The 15,686-nt window shown below is 36.5% G+C and overlaps 1 protein-coding gene across 4 annotated transcripts in view; it reads left to right on the forward strand.

Annotated features, from left to right (window-relative positions):
* The window catches only part of MPP5 (membrane palmitoylated protein 5), a 102,789-nt gene that overhangs the window by 55,788 nt on the left and 31,315 nt on the right, over positions 1 to 15,686 (forward strand). For all 4 annotated transcript variants that reach the window (XM_032620838.1, XM_032620847.1, XM_032620858.1 and 1 more), the window contains 4 exons: positions 10,146 to 10,223; positions 10,792 to 10,938; positions 12,132 to 12,293; positions 14,345 to 14,422. In XM_032620838.1, the coding sequence (XP_032476729.1) occupies positions 10,146 to 10,223; positions 10,792 to 10,938; positions 12,132 to 12,293; positions 14,345 to 14,422 (465 nt within the window). The remainder of the gene's footprint in view (positions 1 to 10,145; positions 10,224 to 10,791; positions 10,939 to 12,131; positions 12,294 to 14,344; positions 14,423 to 15,686) is intronic.

A 15,686-nucleotide genomic window follows, 5' to 3' on the forward strand; every position in this document is an offset into this window, starting at 1 on the left:
GATAACATTGCGGGAGATGTGTGAGATCAAGAATGGAGTCCGGCTTAGAGTATGGAGGCTAGTGTAATTGTCCAGATGTAAGATTTTGAACAGCCATTGAACATGAAGTGAAGAAATATTTCAGTAGGAAATTAGGGCTTCCCTGCGGTGCAGTGGTTAAGAATCCGCCTGCCAATGCAGGAGAGACGGGTTTGAGCCCTGGTCTGGGAATATTGCACGTGCCACGGAGCAGCTAAGCCCATGCGCCACAACTACTAAGCCTGCGCTCTGGAGCCCGTGTGCCACAACTGCTGGAGCCCACGCACCTGGAGCCTGTGCTCTGCAACAAGAGAGGCCACCGCAATGAGAAGCCTGCTCACTGCAACGAAGAGTAGCCCCCGCTCACTGCAACTAGAGAAAGCCCGCGTGCAGCAATGAAGACCCAATGCAGTAAAAAATAAACAAATTAATTAATTAATTTAAAAAAATAATTAGTATCAAATTGAAATAGTTACATTGTTATAAAACAGTATGACTAGCATGATCTCATTCTGGTAAAAGTAAGAAGTAAAGGATATACACAAAGATTTTCTCATGGTTTTGAGGTTATGGGTGTATTGTTTTAGATAACCAACTTTATTGAGATATAATTTATGTACACTTAAAATTGGTATGCTTCATTATATAGTTCAATATTTTTGGCACATGTATACGCCTGTGTAATCTACCACCACAGTCAAGTTATAGAAACATCCGTGAATGCATAAAGCTCCCTTAATTTCTTTTGTAGACAGTAACCACTTCCCACTCCCCAGACCGTAGGCAGCCAGTGATCTGTTTTCTGTTTTTACAGATTTGCCTTTTCTGGAAATTTCATATAAATGGAATAAAATAATATGTAGTCTTTTATATCTGACTTGCTTTGTTTAGTATAATGTTTTTCAAATTCATCAGTGTGTTGCATGTATTTAGTCGTTTGAGCTTCTTGTTGAGTAGTATTCCATCGTATGCATATCCTACAATTTGTTTAACCACTTTCCTATTGGTGGATATTTAGGTTATTTCCATTTTATTATTCTAGCAGATGTGTAACAGTATCTTGTTTTAGTTTGCATTTCCATATGTTGAGCATTTTTTCATAAGCTGTTTCCTTCTTTTGGAAAATATTTTGATCTTTTTCCCATTTTAAAAATCATATTGTAAATTTTATTGAGTTGTAAGAGTTCTTAATGTACTCTAGTTACAAGTCCTCCTGTCAGATGTGTATCTCTTGGTGAATATTTTGGTAAAAACAAGTATAAGAATATAGGAGGATATATGCCAAATGATTCTCCCTAGGTTTGGGGATTATGGTGAGTTTTATTTCCTTCTTTTGGATTATGTATTTTCTGATTTTTCACATTTAACATATACCATTTCTGTAATTTAAAAAAATTAGTTTAAAATTCTTTGAAGGAAAATAAAGTATTTTAGCTAGAGAAGAGTACAAGATCAAGAGAGAACTTTTTTTTTTTAAAGATAAGAGATTAGAGCATTTTTATAGCCTAATGGAAAGGAGCCAGTATGAGGTAAGAATAGCCTTTTAATTCCTTAGGCCTTTGTAGAAGTAGCTCATGTTGTATGTTGACACTAAAATAGAACAACTAGATTAATAGGGGAAGGAAATAAACACATAACAGGAGTTGAAATTTCTTTAGAAGGGACTATCTCAGAGGTGCTAGGAACTGATTTAAAAGTAAAAATAGGAGGGAATTCCCCTGCAGTCCAGTGGTTAGGACTTGGCACTTTCACTGCCATGGCCCCAAGTTCAATCCCTGGTCGAGGAACTAAGATCCTGCAAGCCGTGCAGTGCAGCCAAAATAAATAAATAAATAAAAAGGTAAAGATAGAAAAAAAGTGTCTATACACAAAATTATTGAGTTGACTTTGTACATTTTGTTCAAAGTGCATTTCTAATTGAAAATTTTCTTTCTCTCTCAGGATTACTTTCTTAGGGACTATAAATTTCATTTTAAATTAACTGGGATATGATATATTTAAAAAAGAAAAGTACCCTATTTTAAAAATCAGCATTTAATTATTCACAGTTTTGGATTACTGCACTCGACCATTAGTAAGACTTTAATCGAATTCTTGCAAAAGATAATAATTGCTATGCCCCCCTGTTTATACATATAGAACTTTACATTTAGAAACATGTTTTTCTAGGTACCAAAACCAGAGGACAGGCTAATTTTGATGCTGTCATTGCTATGATCTACTTGTGGTCAAATTAATTAATCCCAAAATTATCATCTCTTAGGTTTGATGGGGGAATTACTTGAAAAATTATTTAAAATAACCATAAGAGGTATTAGAGAATTACTAGATTCCTGTTCTAATCATTAGTTACTTTTTAAAAAATTAATTAATTTAATTTTGGCTGCGTTGGGTCTTTGCTGCTGTGCACAGGCTTTCTCTAGATGCGGCAAGAGGGGGCTACTCTTTGTTGCGGTGCGCGGGCTTCTCACTGAGGTGGCTTCTCTTGTTGTGGAGCACGGGCTTTAGGCACGCGAGTTTCAGTAGTTTTAGCACCGGGCTCAGCAGTTGTGGCTCGTGGACTCTTGAGTACAGGCTTAGTAGTTCTGGTGCACAGGCTTAGTTGCTTCGCGGCATGTGGGATCTTCCTAGACCAGGGATTGAACCTGTGTCCCCCACACCGGCAGGCAGATTCTTAACCACTGTGCCACCAGGGAAGTCCCAATCGTGAGTTAGTTTTATTAAAAAATTATACTGTATATTAATTTACTTCTATATGTTTTCATTGATGATGATAATTTTGGCTTTGTTAATCTGCATTGCTGCAAAGTGCTCTTTTTGGTACTCGAGTTAGGAAGCACAGAAAGGAAGAAAATCAGAGGTATTAATAGTGAAAACATATATAGTATAATCTTTGAGGAAAACTAGTCCATAGAGCAAATTTGTACCTTTAAATATTTCTGGTAGAAAAAAAGATGGAAAATAATTCAACTGAACATACAGCTCAAGTGATTAGAAATTGAAAAGGGAAATAAACTAGAGCAGAAAAAAGGAATTAAATTATTTAAATGGAAAGAACAATAGATTTAATGTCAAAAGCTGGTTTTTTGACAAGTACAAGAGAATAGAGAAACCTTTGACCAGTTAGATGAAGAAAAAGTACTAATAACATTAGAAAAGAAAAAAGAAGCGTAGATGCAAACACAGGAGACTAAAAAATTATAATTGCAACTTTATGTCACTAAATGTGAAAGTGCTGTCAAGTGGGTGGTTTTTGTAAGAAAATGTAAATTGCCAAAAGTGACTTAAGAAAAGGTAACCAAAAAAAGTAGTAACTATAGATAAAATTGAAAGTTGGAAATCCACCCCTAAAATAAACTACCAGGCCCAGATAATTTTACAAGCTCTATCAAAACATTAAGGAACATATGAGTCTTACGTTAAATAAACTGTTTTCATGTATAAATGTTGACTATTTCCCAACTCATTGTGCTAGAATAGTATAGATACTAAAAATAGTAGTTCTGTAAACCAGTGTATATGACTATGCTCACCAAGTCTCTAATCTGGTTTATGAACATTAATATAGAAATCTTAAAATGTGAGTAACTCACATCTAGAAATATATTAAGGTAATAATTTACTATGTGCTAGGTAGTGTGCTAAGCAGTTTATGTGGATTATCTCAATCTTTTAAGAACCTTACATTGTAGGCGCCAATCTACAGGTGAGGAAACAAAGACTAAAAAAAATTCTTCATAATCAAGTGGAGTTTATCCTAGGAGTGCAAGAATTGCTTGACTTGGGTAAATTTTTTAATGTGATTCACTGTAGTATGGTGGTTGTTTCATTACTCCAATATAAATTTATATGTTAGTCTGTAACTTTAAAATGTCATCTCTGATTTAAAATGTAGTTACATAAACATATGATTAAAACACTATAAAATAGCAACATAACTGTTAGAACAGTTCTTCCCTTATATAATCATTATTAGTCTCTTTTACATAGTATGTTTGCAGAAATTTTCAAGAAGGAAATACCTCATTCATAGGCATAAATAAAAATGCTATTGTCAATCAGGTAACAAGATTGAAAACTGTGAGAAAAAAATACTTTTTTAAAGTTATAATTCTCTTTAGTGCTTTTCTTTCTTACAAGTAGTTTTTACAATTTTTTTCTGAATTTTTATTTTATTTATTTTTTTAAGCAGCAGATTCTTATTAGCTATCCATTTTATACATTTTAGTGTATATATGTCAATCCGAATCTCCCAATTCATCACACCCCCACCCCCACCACCACTTTCCCTCCTTGGTGTCCATATGTTTGTTCTCTACATCTGTCTCAATTTCTGCCCTGCAAACCAGTTCATCTGTACCATTTTTCTAGGTTCCACATATATGCGTTAATATACAATATTTGTTTTCTCTTTCTGATTTACTTCACTCTGTATGACAGTCTGTAGATCCATCCATGTCTCTAAAAATGGCCAAATTGCGTTCCTTTTTATGGCTGAATAATATTCCATTCTGTATATGTACCACATCTTCTTTATCCATTCGTCTGTCGATGGGCATTTAGGTTGCTTCCATGACCTAGCTATTGTAAATACTGCTGCAATGAACATTGGGGTGCATGTGTCTTTTTGAATTATGGTTTTCTCAGGGTGTATGTTCAGTAGTGGGATTGCTGGGTCATATGGTAGTTCTATTTTTAGGTTTTTAAGGAACCTCCATACTGTTCTCCATACTGCCTGTATCAATTTACATTCCCACCAACAATGCAGGAGGGTTCCCTTTTCTCCACACCCTCTCCAGCATTTGTTGTTTGTAGATTTTCTGATGATGCCCATTCTAACTGGTGTGAGGTGATACCTCATTGTAGTTTTGATTTGCTTTTCTCTAATAATTAGTGATGTTGAGCAGCTTTTCATGTGCTTCTTGGCCATCTGTATGTCTTCTTTGGAGAAATGTCTATTTAGCTCTTTTGCCCATTTTTGGATTGGGTTGTTTGTTTTTTTAATATCAAGCTGCATGAGCTGTTTATATATTTTGGAGATTAATCCTTTGTCTGTTGATTGGTTTGCAAATATTTTCTCCAATTCTGAGGGTTGTCTTTTCGTCTTGTTTATAGTTTCCTTTGCTGTGCAAAAGCTTTTTAAGTTTCATTAGGTCCCATTTGTTTATTTTTGTTTTTATTTCCATTACTCTAGGAGGTGGGTCAAAAAAGATCTTGCAGTGATTTATGTCAAAGAGTGTTCTTCCTTTGTTTTCCTCTAAGAGTTTTTATAGTGTCCAGTCTTACAATTAGGTCTCTAATCCATTTTGACTTTATTTTTGTATATGGTGTTAGAGAGCGTTCTAATTTCATTCTTTTACATGTAGCTGTCCAGTTTTCCCAGCACTACTTATTGCAGAGACTGTCTTTTCTCCACTGTATATCCTTGCCTCCTTTGTCATAGATTAGTTGACCATAGGTGTGTGAGCTTATCTCTGGGCTTCCTATCCTGTTCCATTGATCTGTATTGCTGTTTTTGTGCCAGTACCATATTGTCTTGATTACTGTAGCTTTGTAGTATAGTCTGAGGTCAGGGAGTCTGATTCCTCCAGCTCCGTTTTTTTCCCTCAAACAGCTTTGGCTATTCGGGGTCTTTTGTGTCTCTATACAAATTTTAGGATTTTTTGTTCTAGTTCTGTAAAAAATGCCATTGGTAATTTGATAGGGATTGCATTGAATCTATAGATTGCTTTGGGTAGTATAGTCATTTTCACAATATTGATTCTTCCAAGAACATGGCATATCTCTCCATCTGTTTGTATCATCTTTAATTTCTTTCATCAGTGTCTTATAGCTTTCTGCATACAGCTCTTTTGTCTCCCTAGGTAGGTTTATTCCTAGGTATTGTATTCTTTTTGTTGCAGTGGTAAATGGGAGTGTTTCCTTAATTTCTCTTTTCATCATTCGTGTATAGGAATGCAAGAGATTTCTGTGCATTAATTTTGTATCCTGCAACTTTACCAAATTCATTGATTAGCTCAAGAAGTTTTCTGGAGGCATCTTTAGGATTCTCTATGTATAGTATCATGTCATCTGCAAACAGTGACAGTTTTACTTCTTCTTTTCCAATTTGTATTCCTTTTATTTCTTTTTCTTCTCTGATTGCCGTGGCTGGGACTTCCAAAACTATGTTGAATAATAGTGGCGAGCGTGGACATCCTTGTTTTGTTCCTGATCTTAGAGGAAATGCTTTCAGTTTTTCACCATTGAGAATGATGTTTGCTGTGGGTTTGTTGTATATGGCCTTTATTATGTTGAGGTAGGTTCCCTCTATGGACACTTTCTGGAGAGTTTGTATCATAAATGGTTGTTGAATTTTGTCAAAAGATTTTTCTGCATCCATTGAGATGACCATAGTTTTTCTTCTTCAATTTGTTAATATGGTGTATCACATTGATTGATTTTTGTATATTGAAGAATCCTTGCATCCCTGGGATAAATCCCACTTGATCATAGTGTATGATCCTTTTAATGTGTTGTTGGATTCTGTTTGCTAGTATTTTGTTGAGGATTTTTCCATCTGTATTCATCAATGATATTGGTTTGTGATTTTCTTTTTTTGTAGTATCTTTGTCTGGTTTTGGTATCAGGGTGATGGTGGCCTCATAGAATGAGTTTGGAAATGTTCCTTCCTCTGCATTTTTTGGAAGAGTTTGAGAAGGATGGGTGTTAGCTCTTCTCTAAGTGTTTGATAAAATTCACCTGCGAAGCCATCTGGTCCTGGACCTTTGTTTGTTGGAAGATTTGTAATCACAGTTTCAATTTCATTACTTGTGATTGGTCTGTTCATATTTTCTGTTGCTTCCTGGTTCAGTCTTGGAAGCTTATACCTTTCTAAGAATTTGTCCATTTTTTCCAGGTTGTCCATTTTATTGGCATAGAGTTGCTTGTAGTAGTCTCTCATGATGCTTTGTATTTCTGCGGTGTCTGTTGTATCTTCTCCTTTTTCATTTCTAATTTTATTGATTTGAGTCCTCTCCCTCTTTTTCTTGATGAGTCTGGCTAATGGTTTATCAATTTTGTTTATCTTCTCAGAGAACCAGTTTTTAGTTTTATTGTTCTTTGCTATTGTTTTCTTTGTTTCTATTTCATTTACTTCTGCTCTGATCTTTATGACTTCTTTCCTTCTACTAACTTTGGGTTTTGTTTGTTCTTCTTTCTCTAGTTACTGTAGGTGTAAGGTTAGATTGTTTATTTGAGATTTTTCTTCTTCTTGAGGTAGGATTGTATTGCTATAAACTTCCCTCTTAGAACTGCTTTTGCTGCATCCCATAGCTTTTGGATCATCATGTTTTCTTTGTCATTTGTCTCTAGGTATTTTTGATTTCCTCTTTGATTTCTTCAGTGATCTCTTGGTTATTTACTAATGTATTGTTTAGCCTCCATGTGTTTGTGGTTTTTTGTGGATTTTTTTCCCTGTAATTGATTTCTAATCTCATAGCATTGTGGTCAGAAAAGATGCTTGATATGATTTCAGTTTTCTTAAATTTACTGAGGCTTCATTTGTGACCCAAGATGTTATCTATCCTGGAGAATGTTCTGTGTGCACTTGAGAAGAAAGTGTAATCTGCTGTTTTTGGATGGAATGTCCTACAAATGTCAATTAAATCTGTCTGGTCTGTTGTGTCATCTAAAGCTTGTGTTTCCTTATTAATTTTCTATTTGGATGATCTATCCATTGGTGTAAGTGAGGTGTTAACGTTCCCCACTATTATTGTGTTATTGTCAATTTCCTCTTTTATAGCTGTCAGCAGTTGCCTTATGTATTGACGTGCCCCTATGTTGGGTGCATGTATATTTATAATTGTTATGTCTTCTTCTTGGATTGATCCATTGATCATTATGTAGTGTCCTTCCTTGTCTCTTGTAACATTCTTTATTTTAAAGTCTATTTTATCTGATATGAGTATTGCTACTCAGCTTTCTTTTGATTTCCATTTGCATGGAATATCTTTTTCCATCCCCTCACTTTCAGTCCGTATGTGTCCCTAGGTCTGAAGTGGGTCTCTTGTAGACAGCATATAGATGGGTCTTGTTTTTGTATCCATTCAGTGAGCCTGTGTCTTTTGATTGGAGCATTTAATCTGTTCACGTTTAAGGTAATTATGAATATGTATGTTCCTGTTACCATTTTCTTAATTGTTATGGGTTTGTTTCTGTAGGTCCTTTTCTTCTCTTGTGTTTCCTGCTTAGAGAAATTCCTTTAGCATTTGTTGTAGATCTGGTTTGGTGGTGCTGAATTCTCTTAGCTTTTGCTTGTCTGTAAAGCTTTTGATTTCTCCATTGAATCTGAATGAGATCCTTGCTGAGTATAGTAATCTTTGTTGTAGGTTCTTCCCTTTCATCACTTTAAATATATCATCCCACTCCGTTCTGGCTTGTAGAGTTTCTGCTGAGAAATCAGCTGTTAACCTTATGGGAGTTCTGTTGTATGTTACTTGTCGTTTTTCCCTTGCTGCTTTCAATAATTTTTCTCGGTCTTCAATTTTTGTCAGTTTGATTACAGTGTGTCTCAGCATGTTTCTCCTTGGGTTTATCCTGCTTGGAACTCTCTACGCTTCCGGAGAGTGGCTGTTTCCTTTCCCATGTTAGGGAAGTTTTCGACTATAATCTCTTCCAATATTTTTTCAGGTCCTTTCTCTCTCTCTTCTCCTTCTGGGACCCCTATAATGCGAATGTTGGTGCGTTTAATGTTGTCCCAGAGGTCTCTTAGGCTGTCTTCATTTCTTTTCAGTCTTTTTTCTTTATTCTGTTCTGTGGCAACGAATTCCACCATTCTGTCTTCCAGGTCATTTGTCCGTTTTTCTGCCTCCATTATTCTGCTATTGATTCCTTCTAGCGTATTTTTCATTTCACTTATTGTATTGTTCATCTCTGTTTGTTTGTTCTTTAATTCTTCTAGGTCTTTGTTAAACATTTCTTGCATCTTCCCAATCTTTGCCTCCATTCTTTTTCTGAGGTCCTGGATCATATTCACTGTCATTATTCTGAATTCTTTTTCCAGAAGTTTACCTATCTCCACTTCATTTAGTTGTTTTTCTGGGGTTGTATCTTGTTCCTTCATCTGGTACATAGCCCTCTGCCTTTTCATCTTGTCTTTCCGTGAATGTGGTTTTTGTTCCACAGGCTGCAGGATTGTAGTTCTTCTTGCTTCTGCTCTCTGCCCTCTGCTGGATGAGGCTACCTAAGAGGCTTGTGCAAGTTTTCTGATGGGAGGGACTAGTGGTGGGTAGAGCTGGGTGTTGCTCTGGTGTGCAGAGCTCAGTAAAATTTTAATCTGCTTGTCTGCTGATGGGTGGGGCTGGATTCCCTCCCTTTTGGTTGTTTGGCCTGAGGCAACACAGCACTGGAGCCTACCTGGCTCTTTGGTGGGGCTAATGGCAGACTCTGGGAGGGCTCACGCCAAGGAGTACTTCCCAGACCTTCTGCTGCCAGTGTCCTTGTCCTCACAGTGAGCCACAGCCACCCCCTGCCTCTGCAGGAGACCCTCCAACACTATCAGGTAGGTCTGGTTCAGTCTCTTATGGTGGCTCTGCTCCTTCCCCTGGGTCCCAATGGGCACACTACTTTGTGCCTTCCAAGAATGAGTGTCTGTTTCCCCCAGTCCTGTGGAAGTCCTGCAATCAAATCCTGCTAGCCTTCAAAGTCTGATTATCTAGGAATTCCTCCTCCCTTTGCTGTACCCCAAGGTTGGGAAGCCTGACGTGGGGCTCAGAACCTTTACTCTCGTGGGTGGAATTGTGTGGTATAAGTGTTCTCCACTTTGTGAGTCACTCACCCAGCAGTTACGGGATTTGATTTTACTGTGATTGCGCCCCTCCTACCATCTCATTGTGGCTTCTCCTTTGTCTTTGGATGTGGGGTATCTTTTTTGGTGAGTTCCAGTGTCTTCCTGTTGATGATTGTCCAGCAGCTAGTTGTGATTCCGGCGCTCTCGGAAGAGGGAGCGAGCGCACATCCTTCTACTCCACCATCTTGAACCGTTTTCCAGTTTTTACAATTTTAAATTATACCTTTTTTTAAAAAAAATCTTTATAAATGCTAGTGATAGTTTTTATGACCTAGGAAGAATATTCTTTGTTTCTTAGGTACAAAGTGTTTTGAAGCCAATCCACCAGAAGGAAGGACAAGAATTAACTGCTTTGCTGAATGCTCCACATATTCAGGTAGAAAATGGAGAGAGCATCATATGTGTGGTTTTTCCAGCATCCAAAATCACTTTGAATCAGAGTCTCTTGGGCTAAAAGAGACCTCAAATATTAATGTAGCCTGTTTTGATTGCTTACAGCTTCCACTGCAGAATAATTATTGTTGGATTATATATTTTTGTACTTAAAGTTAACCACATTATTTTTGAAACAACTTCTTATTCTTTACAAATTCCTCCCTTTTTTGGTCATATTTTTCCATAAATTTTAATTATCTGTGATGTTGGACCCTTGAGGTAATTTTGTTTTTTATGAAGTTTAATAAACATTTTAGACTTTGATAACTCATCCCAGAGTATTCCGTATTATACCTAACAAATCTTTAGTTATTATTAGCTATAAAAGATACAGGGTTGCATCTGTACTTCAGTTGGAAAGTTTGGAAAGAGATCTGAATATATAATTAATTACAGCACTTCTTTTAAAGGTTTAATGATCAGGATACTATGTACATGATTACGTTAAAATCTCTCTACAGAAATAAATCATGCTGTTACTTTAAATGCTATGGGTTTCTTTGAAACAGGCACTTTTACTGGCCCATGATAAGGTTGCTGAGCAGGAAATGCAGCTAGAGCCCATTACAGATGAGAGAGTTTATGAAAGCATTGGCCAATATGGAGGAGAAACTGTAAAAATAGTTCGTATAGAAAAGGCTCGAGATATTCCATTGGTAAGTGTCCCACATCTCTGATATAAGATCCTTTCTACACAGGGGTCTTCTGTATGGCAGATAGTTGAAGACTCTTTACATTTCTGGTAGTTTTTCTCTTTGGAGGCTAACTTTTTGGAATTCTTTTATGTTCTTCCTCATACTCCTTATTCATCTGAGAAATAATTTGTTCATCTTTTCTCACCCATAATTTGATGAAAATAATAGCTTGTGAAGTAATCGTTGAACAAAGAAGGGACAAGTAATCTGCTTCATTAGTCTGCCAGCTTTTTAAAAAAACAGTGGAAAGTCTGATCTTTTCATTCAATGTAATTACTTACATACTTCACATATACTTAGAAGTATGCATTGTTTAATGTTAATATTTTGTGGTTTTTATATGTAGAACGTTTTTCTGTTAGTCTGCTATCATTGACTTAATTTTCTTTATTTTGGGAGAAATATTTTTGAATCCTAAGTTCTCAAATTGTCTTGCACAATGTGGTATATGAAATAGAGACTGTATTTTATTAAAGGGCATTTTATGTAACTAGGTTTTCCCCACCAGAAAGAAAGAAATTGGGAATGTCATGACAAAATTTTAAAATAAAAGTTCAGGAGAAAAGTGTTACAAACTATCTACTTTCAAGCTTTATTCTGTATTTCATATTTCCAGTTTTTGAGTGTATATATTGCAGTTGTACTTCCAATTTGTATAATAAATATTGATGTTTAATACATTTTAATGTGAATTGGATGCAGCGATCATATTTAATATTTTGATAATTAACCAGATTAGTATTCATCTCTTAATGATATTTTGAATTTAAAAAGACTTTTAGTTACAAGTCATGTTCACTAATTATACCTAAATATAGTATAACCATTTGAATAGCATCCAGCATATAGAGAACAAATTTGATTATAGGCTTTCACATTGTTCTTGAACAAGTGCATTTTTATGCTGTTGTATGCTTCAAAAGTCTGATTTTAGAATTTTAACGAATGGAATGCTTCTGAAGCACAAAATGTGGGGGAAATGATCAGCTTTCAAACCTAATTGCCATGATTATTCTAGCTGTGTAAATACATTTTTTCTCAAGATAACTGAAGGTTAGAATTGTTGAATACAAAAATAAAAATTAAAAAATGAGGACATGTTGAACCAAAAAATTGCATTTTTATTTAAATATTGGCTATTGAATTTTTTTAAGGGTGCTACAGTTCGTAATGAAATGGATTCTGTCATCATTAGTCGGATAGTAAAAGGAGGTGCTGCAGAAAAAAGTGGTCTGTTACATGAAGGGGATGAAGTTCTGGAGATCAATGGCATTGAAATTCGGGGGAAAGATGTCAATGAGGTTTTTGACTTGTTGGTAAGTTGCCCCGTGTAGAAGAATAATTGATAGACTCTCAAAAGCCTCCTTTGTTATTGGACTTAAGAATAAAATATTTAAAAAGCATTTTAAAAATAACTGTTAAGATCTCTATACAATTTCTAGCATAATTTTCCCATGGTATAATTGTTTCCACAATATTTATTAGTAGAATTTTATTCTTGTGGGGGTGGAGGTGCTGCTGATTTTTTTTTCTTTATTACTACCAGGTATATTTTGTTCGCCTCTGAAATCACTAATAATAACTCATTCAAAAATACATGTGTTAAATGCCTACTGTGTGCTAGCTGCTAGGGAAACAGTAACAAAACAAAGTTCACACCCTCATGATTTTATGTTCTTTTTTTTTTTTTTTTTTTTTGCGGTACGTGGGCCTCTCACTGTTGTGGCCTCTCCCGTTGCGGAGCACAGGCTCCGGACGCGCAGGCTCAGCGGCCATGGCTCACGGGCCCAGCCGCTCCGCGGCATGTGGGATCTTCCCAGACCGGGGCACAAACCCATGTCCCCTGCATTGGCAGGCAGACTCCCAACCGCTGCGCCACCAGGGAAGCCCTTATTTTGGTTTTTTATTACCTACAATTGATTGTTGTTTCCTTAGCAATATTAGATAATAGCAGTGGTATAGATCTACATTGTTGAATATAATAACCATTAGCTACATGTGCTAGTTATTTCTATTTAAGTAACATTTAAAATTCAGTTCCTCATTCTTACTAGCTGCATTTCAGATGCTCAAGAAGCATATGTTACTAATGGCTATCATATGAAGGTGTAGATATAGGAATATGGCATTCTGCAATTCCAGTCCACTGATCAGAATTCCGTCTTCATAGAAAGTCCTGTTAGACAGTGGTGGTATAATCAGGAGGCCATTTAGAGCCAACTTTTGAGGGTGATTTATGATCACTTCATATATACCCATCAATCAGATTTATATTCTTATTTACTTAATATCAGTTGTTACATTAAAATCTCTCCTATCTGCTGACGTCTACTGAAGACTCTAGAAAACATCCTCACATCCTTATTGTCACCCAGTCCCATTCATTGCTTTGATAGCACAAAGTGCTAGTGGTCATCGTTCTTAGCCCTTGTTTTACTGGCTGCTGTCTCTAGATTGAGTACTGCTCCCTGCTATCTCAGGACCATAAGTGTGATTACTGTCTAGGCTGGAGGTAGCTGAGCAAGGTGGGCAGTGGTATACAGTTGTCCCTTGGTATCCATGGGGGATTGGTTCCAGGGCCCCCATGGATACCAAAATCCATGGGTGCTCAAGTCCCTTACATAAAATGGCATAGTTTTTGCATATAAGCTACATACATCCTCCAGTATACTTTAAATAATCTCTAGATTATTTATAATACTTAATACAATGTAAATGCTAAGTAAATAGCTGTTTGCAGGTGACAAAATCAAGTTTTGCATTTTGGAACTTTCTGGAATTTTTTTCCATCCGCGGTTGGTTGAATTCACAGATATGGAACCCATGAATACGGAGGGCCGACTGTATTGGAAAATAATAGAGAACCTAGTAGTAAGACTCTATACAGTTATAAAATAGAATGAATGACAGAGACAAAGCATCTGGGAAGTAAGAATATTTGTGTACTTGCATCGCTTTTCTAATCCTAGTAAAATTACTATTTCAAATTCTACTGTATTAAAATCGATGTATGTCAGAGTAGATGACCCGGAAGTGCTGCAGTGTCTTCCAGTCCTTCACTGTGAAATCTTCCAAACTTAAACTTAATAGAAGATAAAAACCCAAGACTTATGGGCTAAGTGGCTTTTCCCAGTGGACGAGAGGACCAAAATTGCAGAATGTCATATTCCTAGGTAGCTGTATGATGGAGTCCACGAAAGGCATAATTTGTGCTTCCTGCTAAAATGGGATTCATCTTTTCCAATTTTTTATTTTTAAGTCTCCTTGGAGTTCCAGAATAGTCCAGTTTAGGGACTATTGATCATAAGATCACGGAATGATTTTCATAAATACAACTTTTTAAAATAATGTACTTTTTCTGTTACAGTCTGATATGCATGGTACTTTGACATTTGTTCTGATTCCCAGTCAACAGATCAAGCTTCCTCCTGCTAAGGAAACAGTAGTAAGTGACTTTTTTAATGTTCATTATTTATTTTCTAATGGCTACTGTTTACTTTTTTCTTAATTAACAAACTTTATTTTTCAAGAGGATTTTTAGGGGACTTCCCTGGTGGTACAGTGGTTGAGAATCTGCCTGCCAATGCAGGGGACACGGGTTCAATCCCCGGTCTGGGAAGATCCCACATGCCACGGAGCAACTAAGCCCGTGCGCCACAACTACTGAGCCTGAACTCTAGAGCCCGCGAGCCACAACTTCTGAGCCTGCGCACCACAACTACTGAAGCTTACACACTCTAGGGCCCACGTGCTGCAGCTGCTGAGCCTGTGTGCTGCAACTGCTGAAGTCCACACGCCTAGAGCCCGTGCTCCGCAAGAAGAGAAGCCACCATAATGAGAAACCCGCGCACTACAACAAAGAGTAGCCCCCACTTGCCACAACTAGAGAAAGACTGCATGCAGCAACAAAGACCCAATGCAGCCAGAAAAAAAAAAAGTAGTTTTAGGTTCACAGCAAAATTGAGCAGAAAGTAGAGTTCACACATAATTCCCACTCACACATGTGCAACCTCCCCTGCTATCAACATTCTACACCAGAGTAGTGTATCTGTTACATTGGTGAATTGATGGTTTCATTATTACCCAAAATACACAGTTTACTTTAGGATTCAATTTCGGTGTTGTACATCCTATGAGTTTTGACAAATGTATAATTTCATAGATCTACCATCGTAACGTACAGAATAGTTTCACTGCCCTAAAAATCCTCTATGCTCTGCTTATTCATCACTTCCTCCCCCCAACGCATGGCAACCACACTGTCTTGACTGCGATGGTTTACCTTTTCCAGAATGCCATATAGTTGGAATCTTACAGTATGTAGTCTTTTCAAATTGGCTTTTTTTCTCTAGTGGTAAGCATTTAAGTCCTCCATGTCTTTTCATAGCTTGATAGCTCCTTTCTTCTTAGCACTGAATAATATTCCATTGTCTAGATATACAACAGTTTACCCACACACCTACTGAAGGACATTTTGGTTGCCTCCAAGTTTTGGTAGCTATGAACAAACACCCCTGTGGAGGTTTTTGTGTGGATATAAGTTTTCAGCTCATTAATACTAAGGAATTGAAAACCTCAAACAAAAGCATGCACAGTGATGTTTATCATTTGAGCATCAGAAATGTCACTCTAAATATTTCTTGCACTCAAGTAAAAACAGGTAAATTCAGTAGATTTTATTTAAATAAATATGACATATTAATATTTCA

This window comes from Phocoena sinus, chromosome 2 (assembly GCF_008692025.1).
Source record: "Phocoena sinus isolate mPhoSin1 chromosome 2, mPhoSin1.pri, whole genome shotgun sequence".
NCBI lineage: Eukaryota > Metazoa > Chordata > Mammalia > Artiodactyla > Phocoenidae > Phocoena > Phocoena sinus.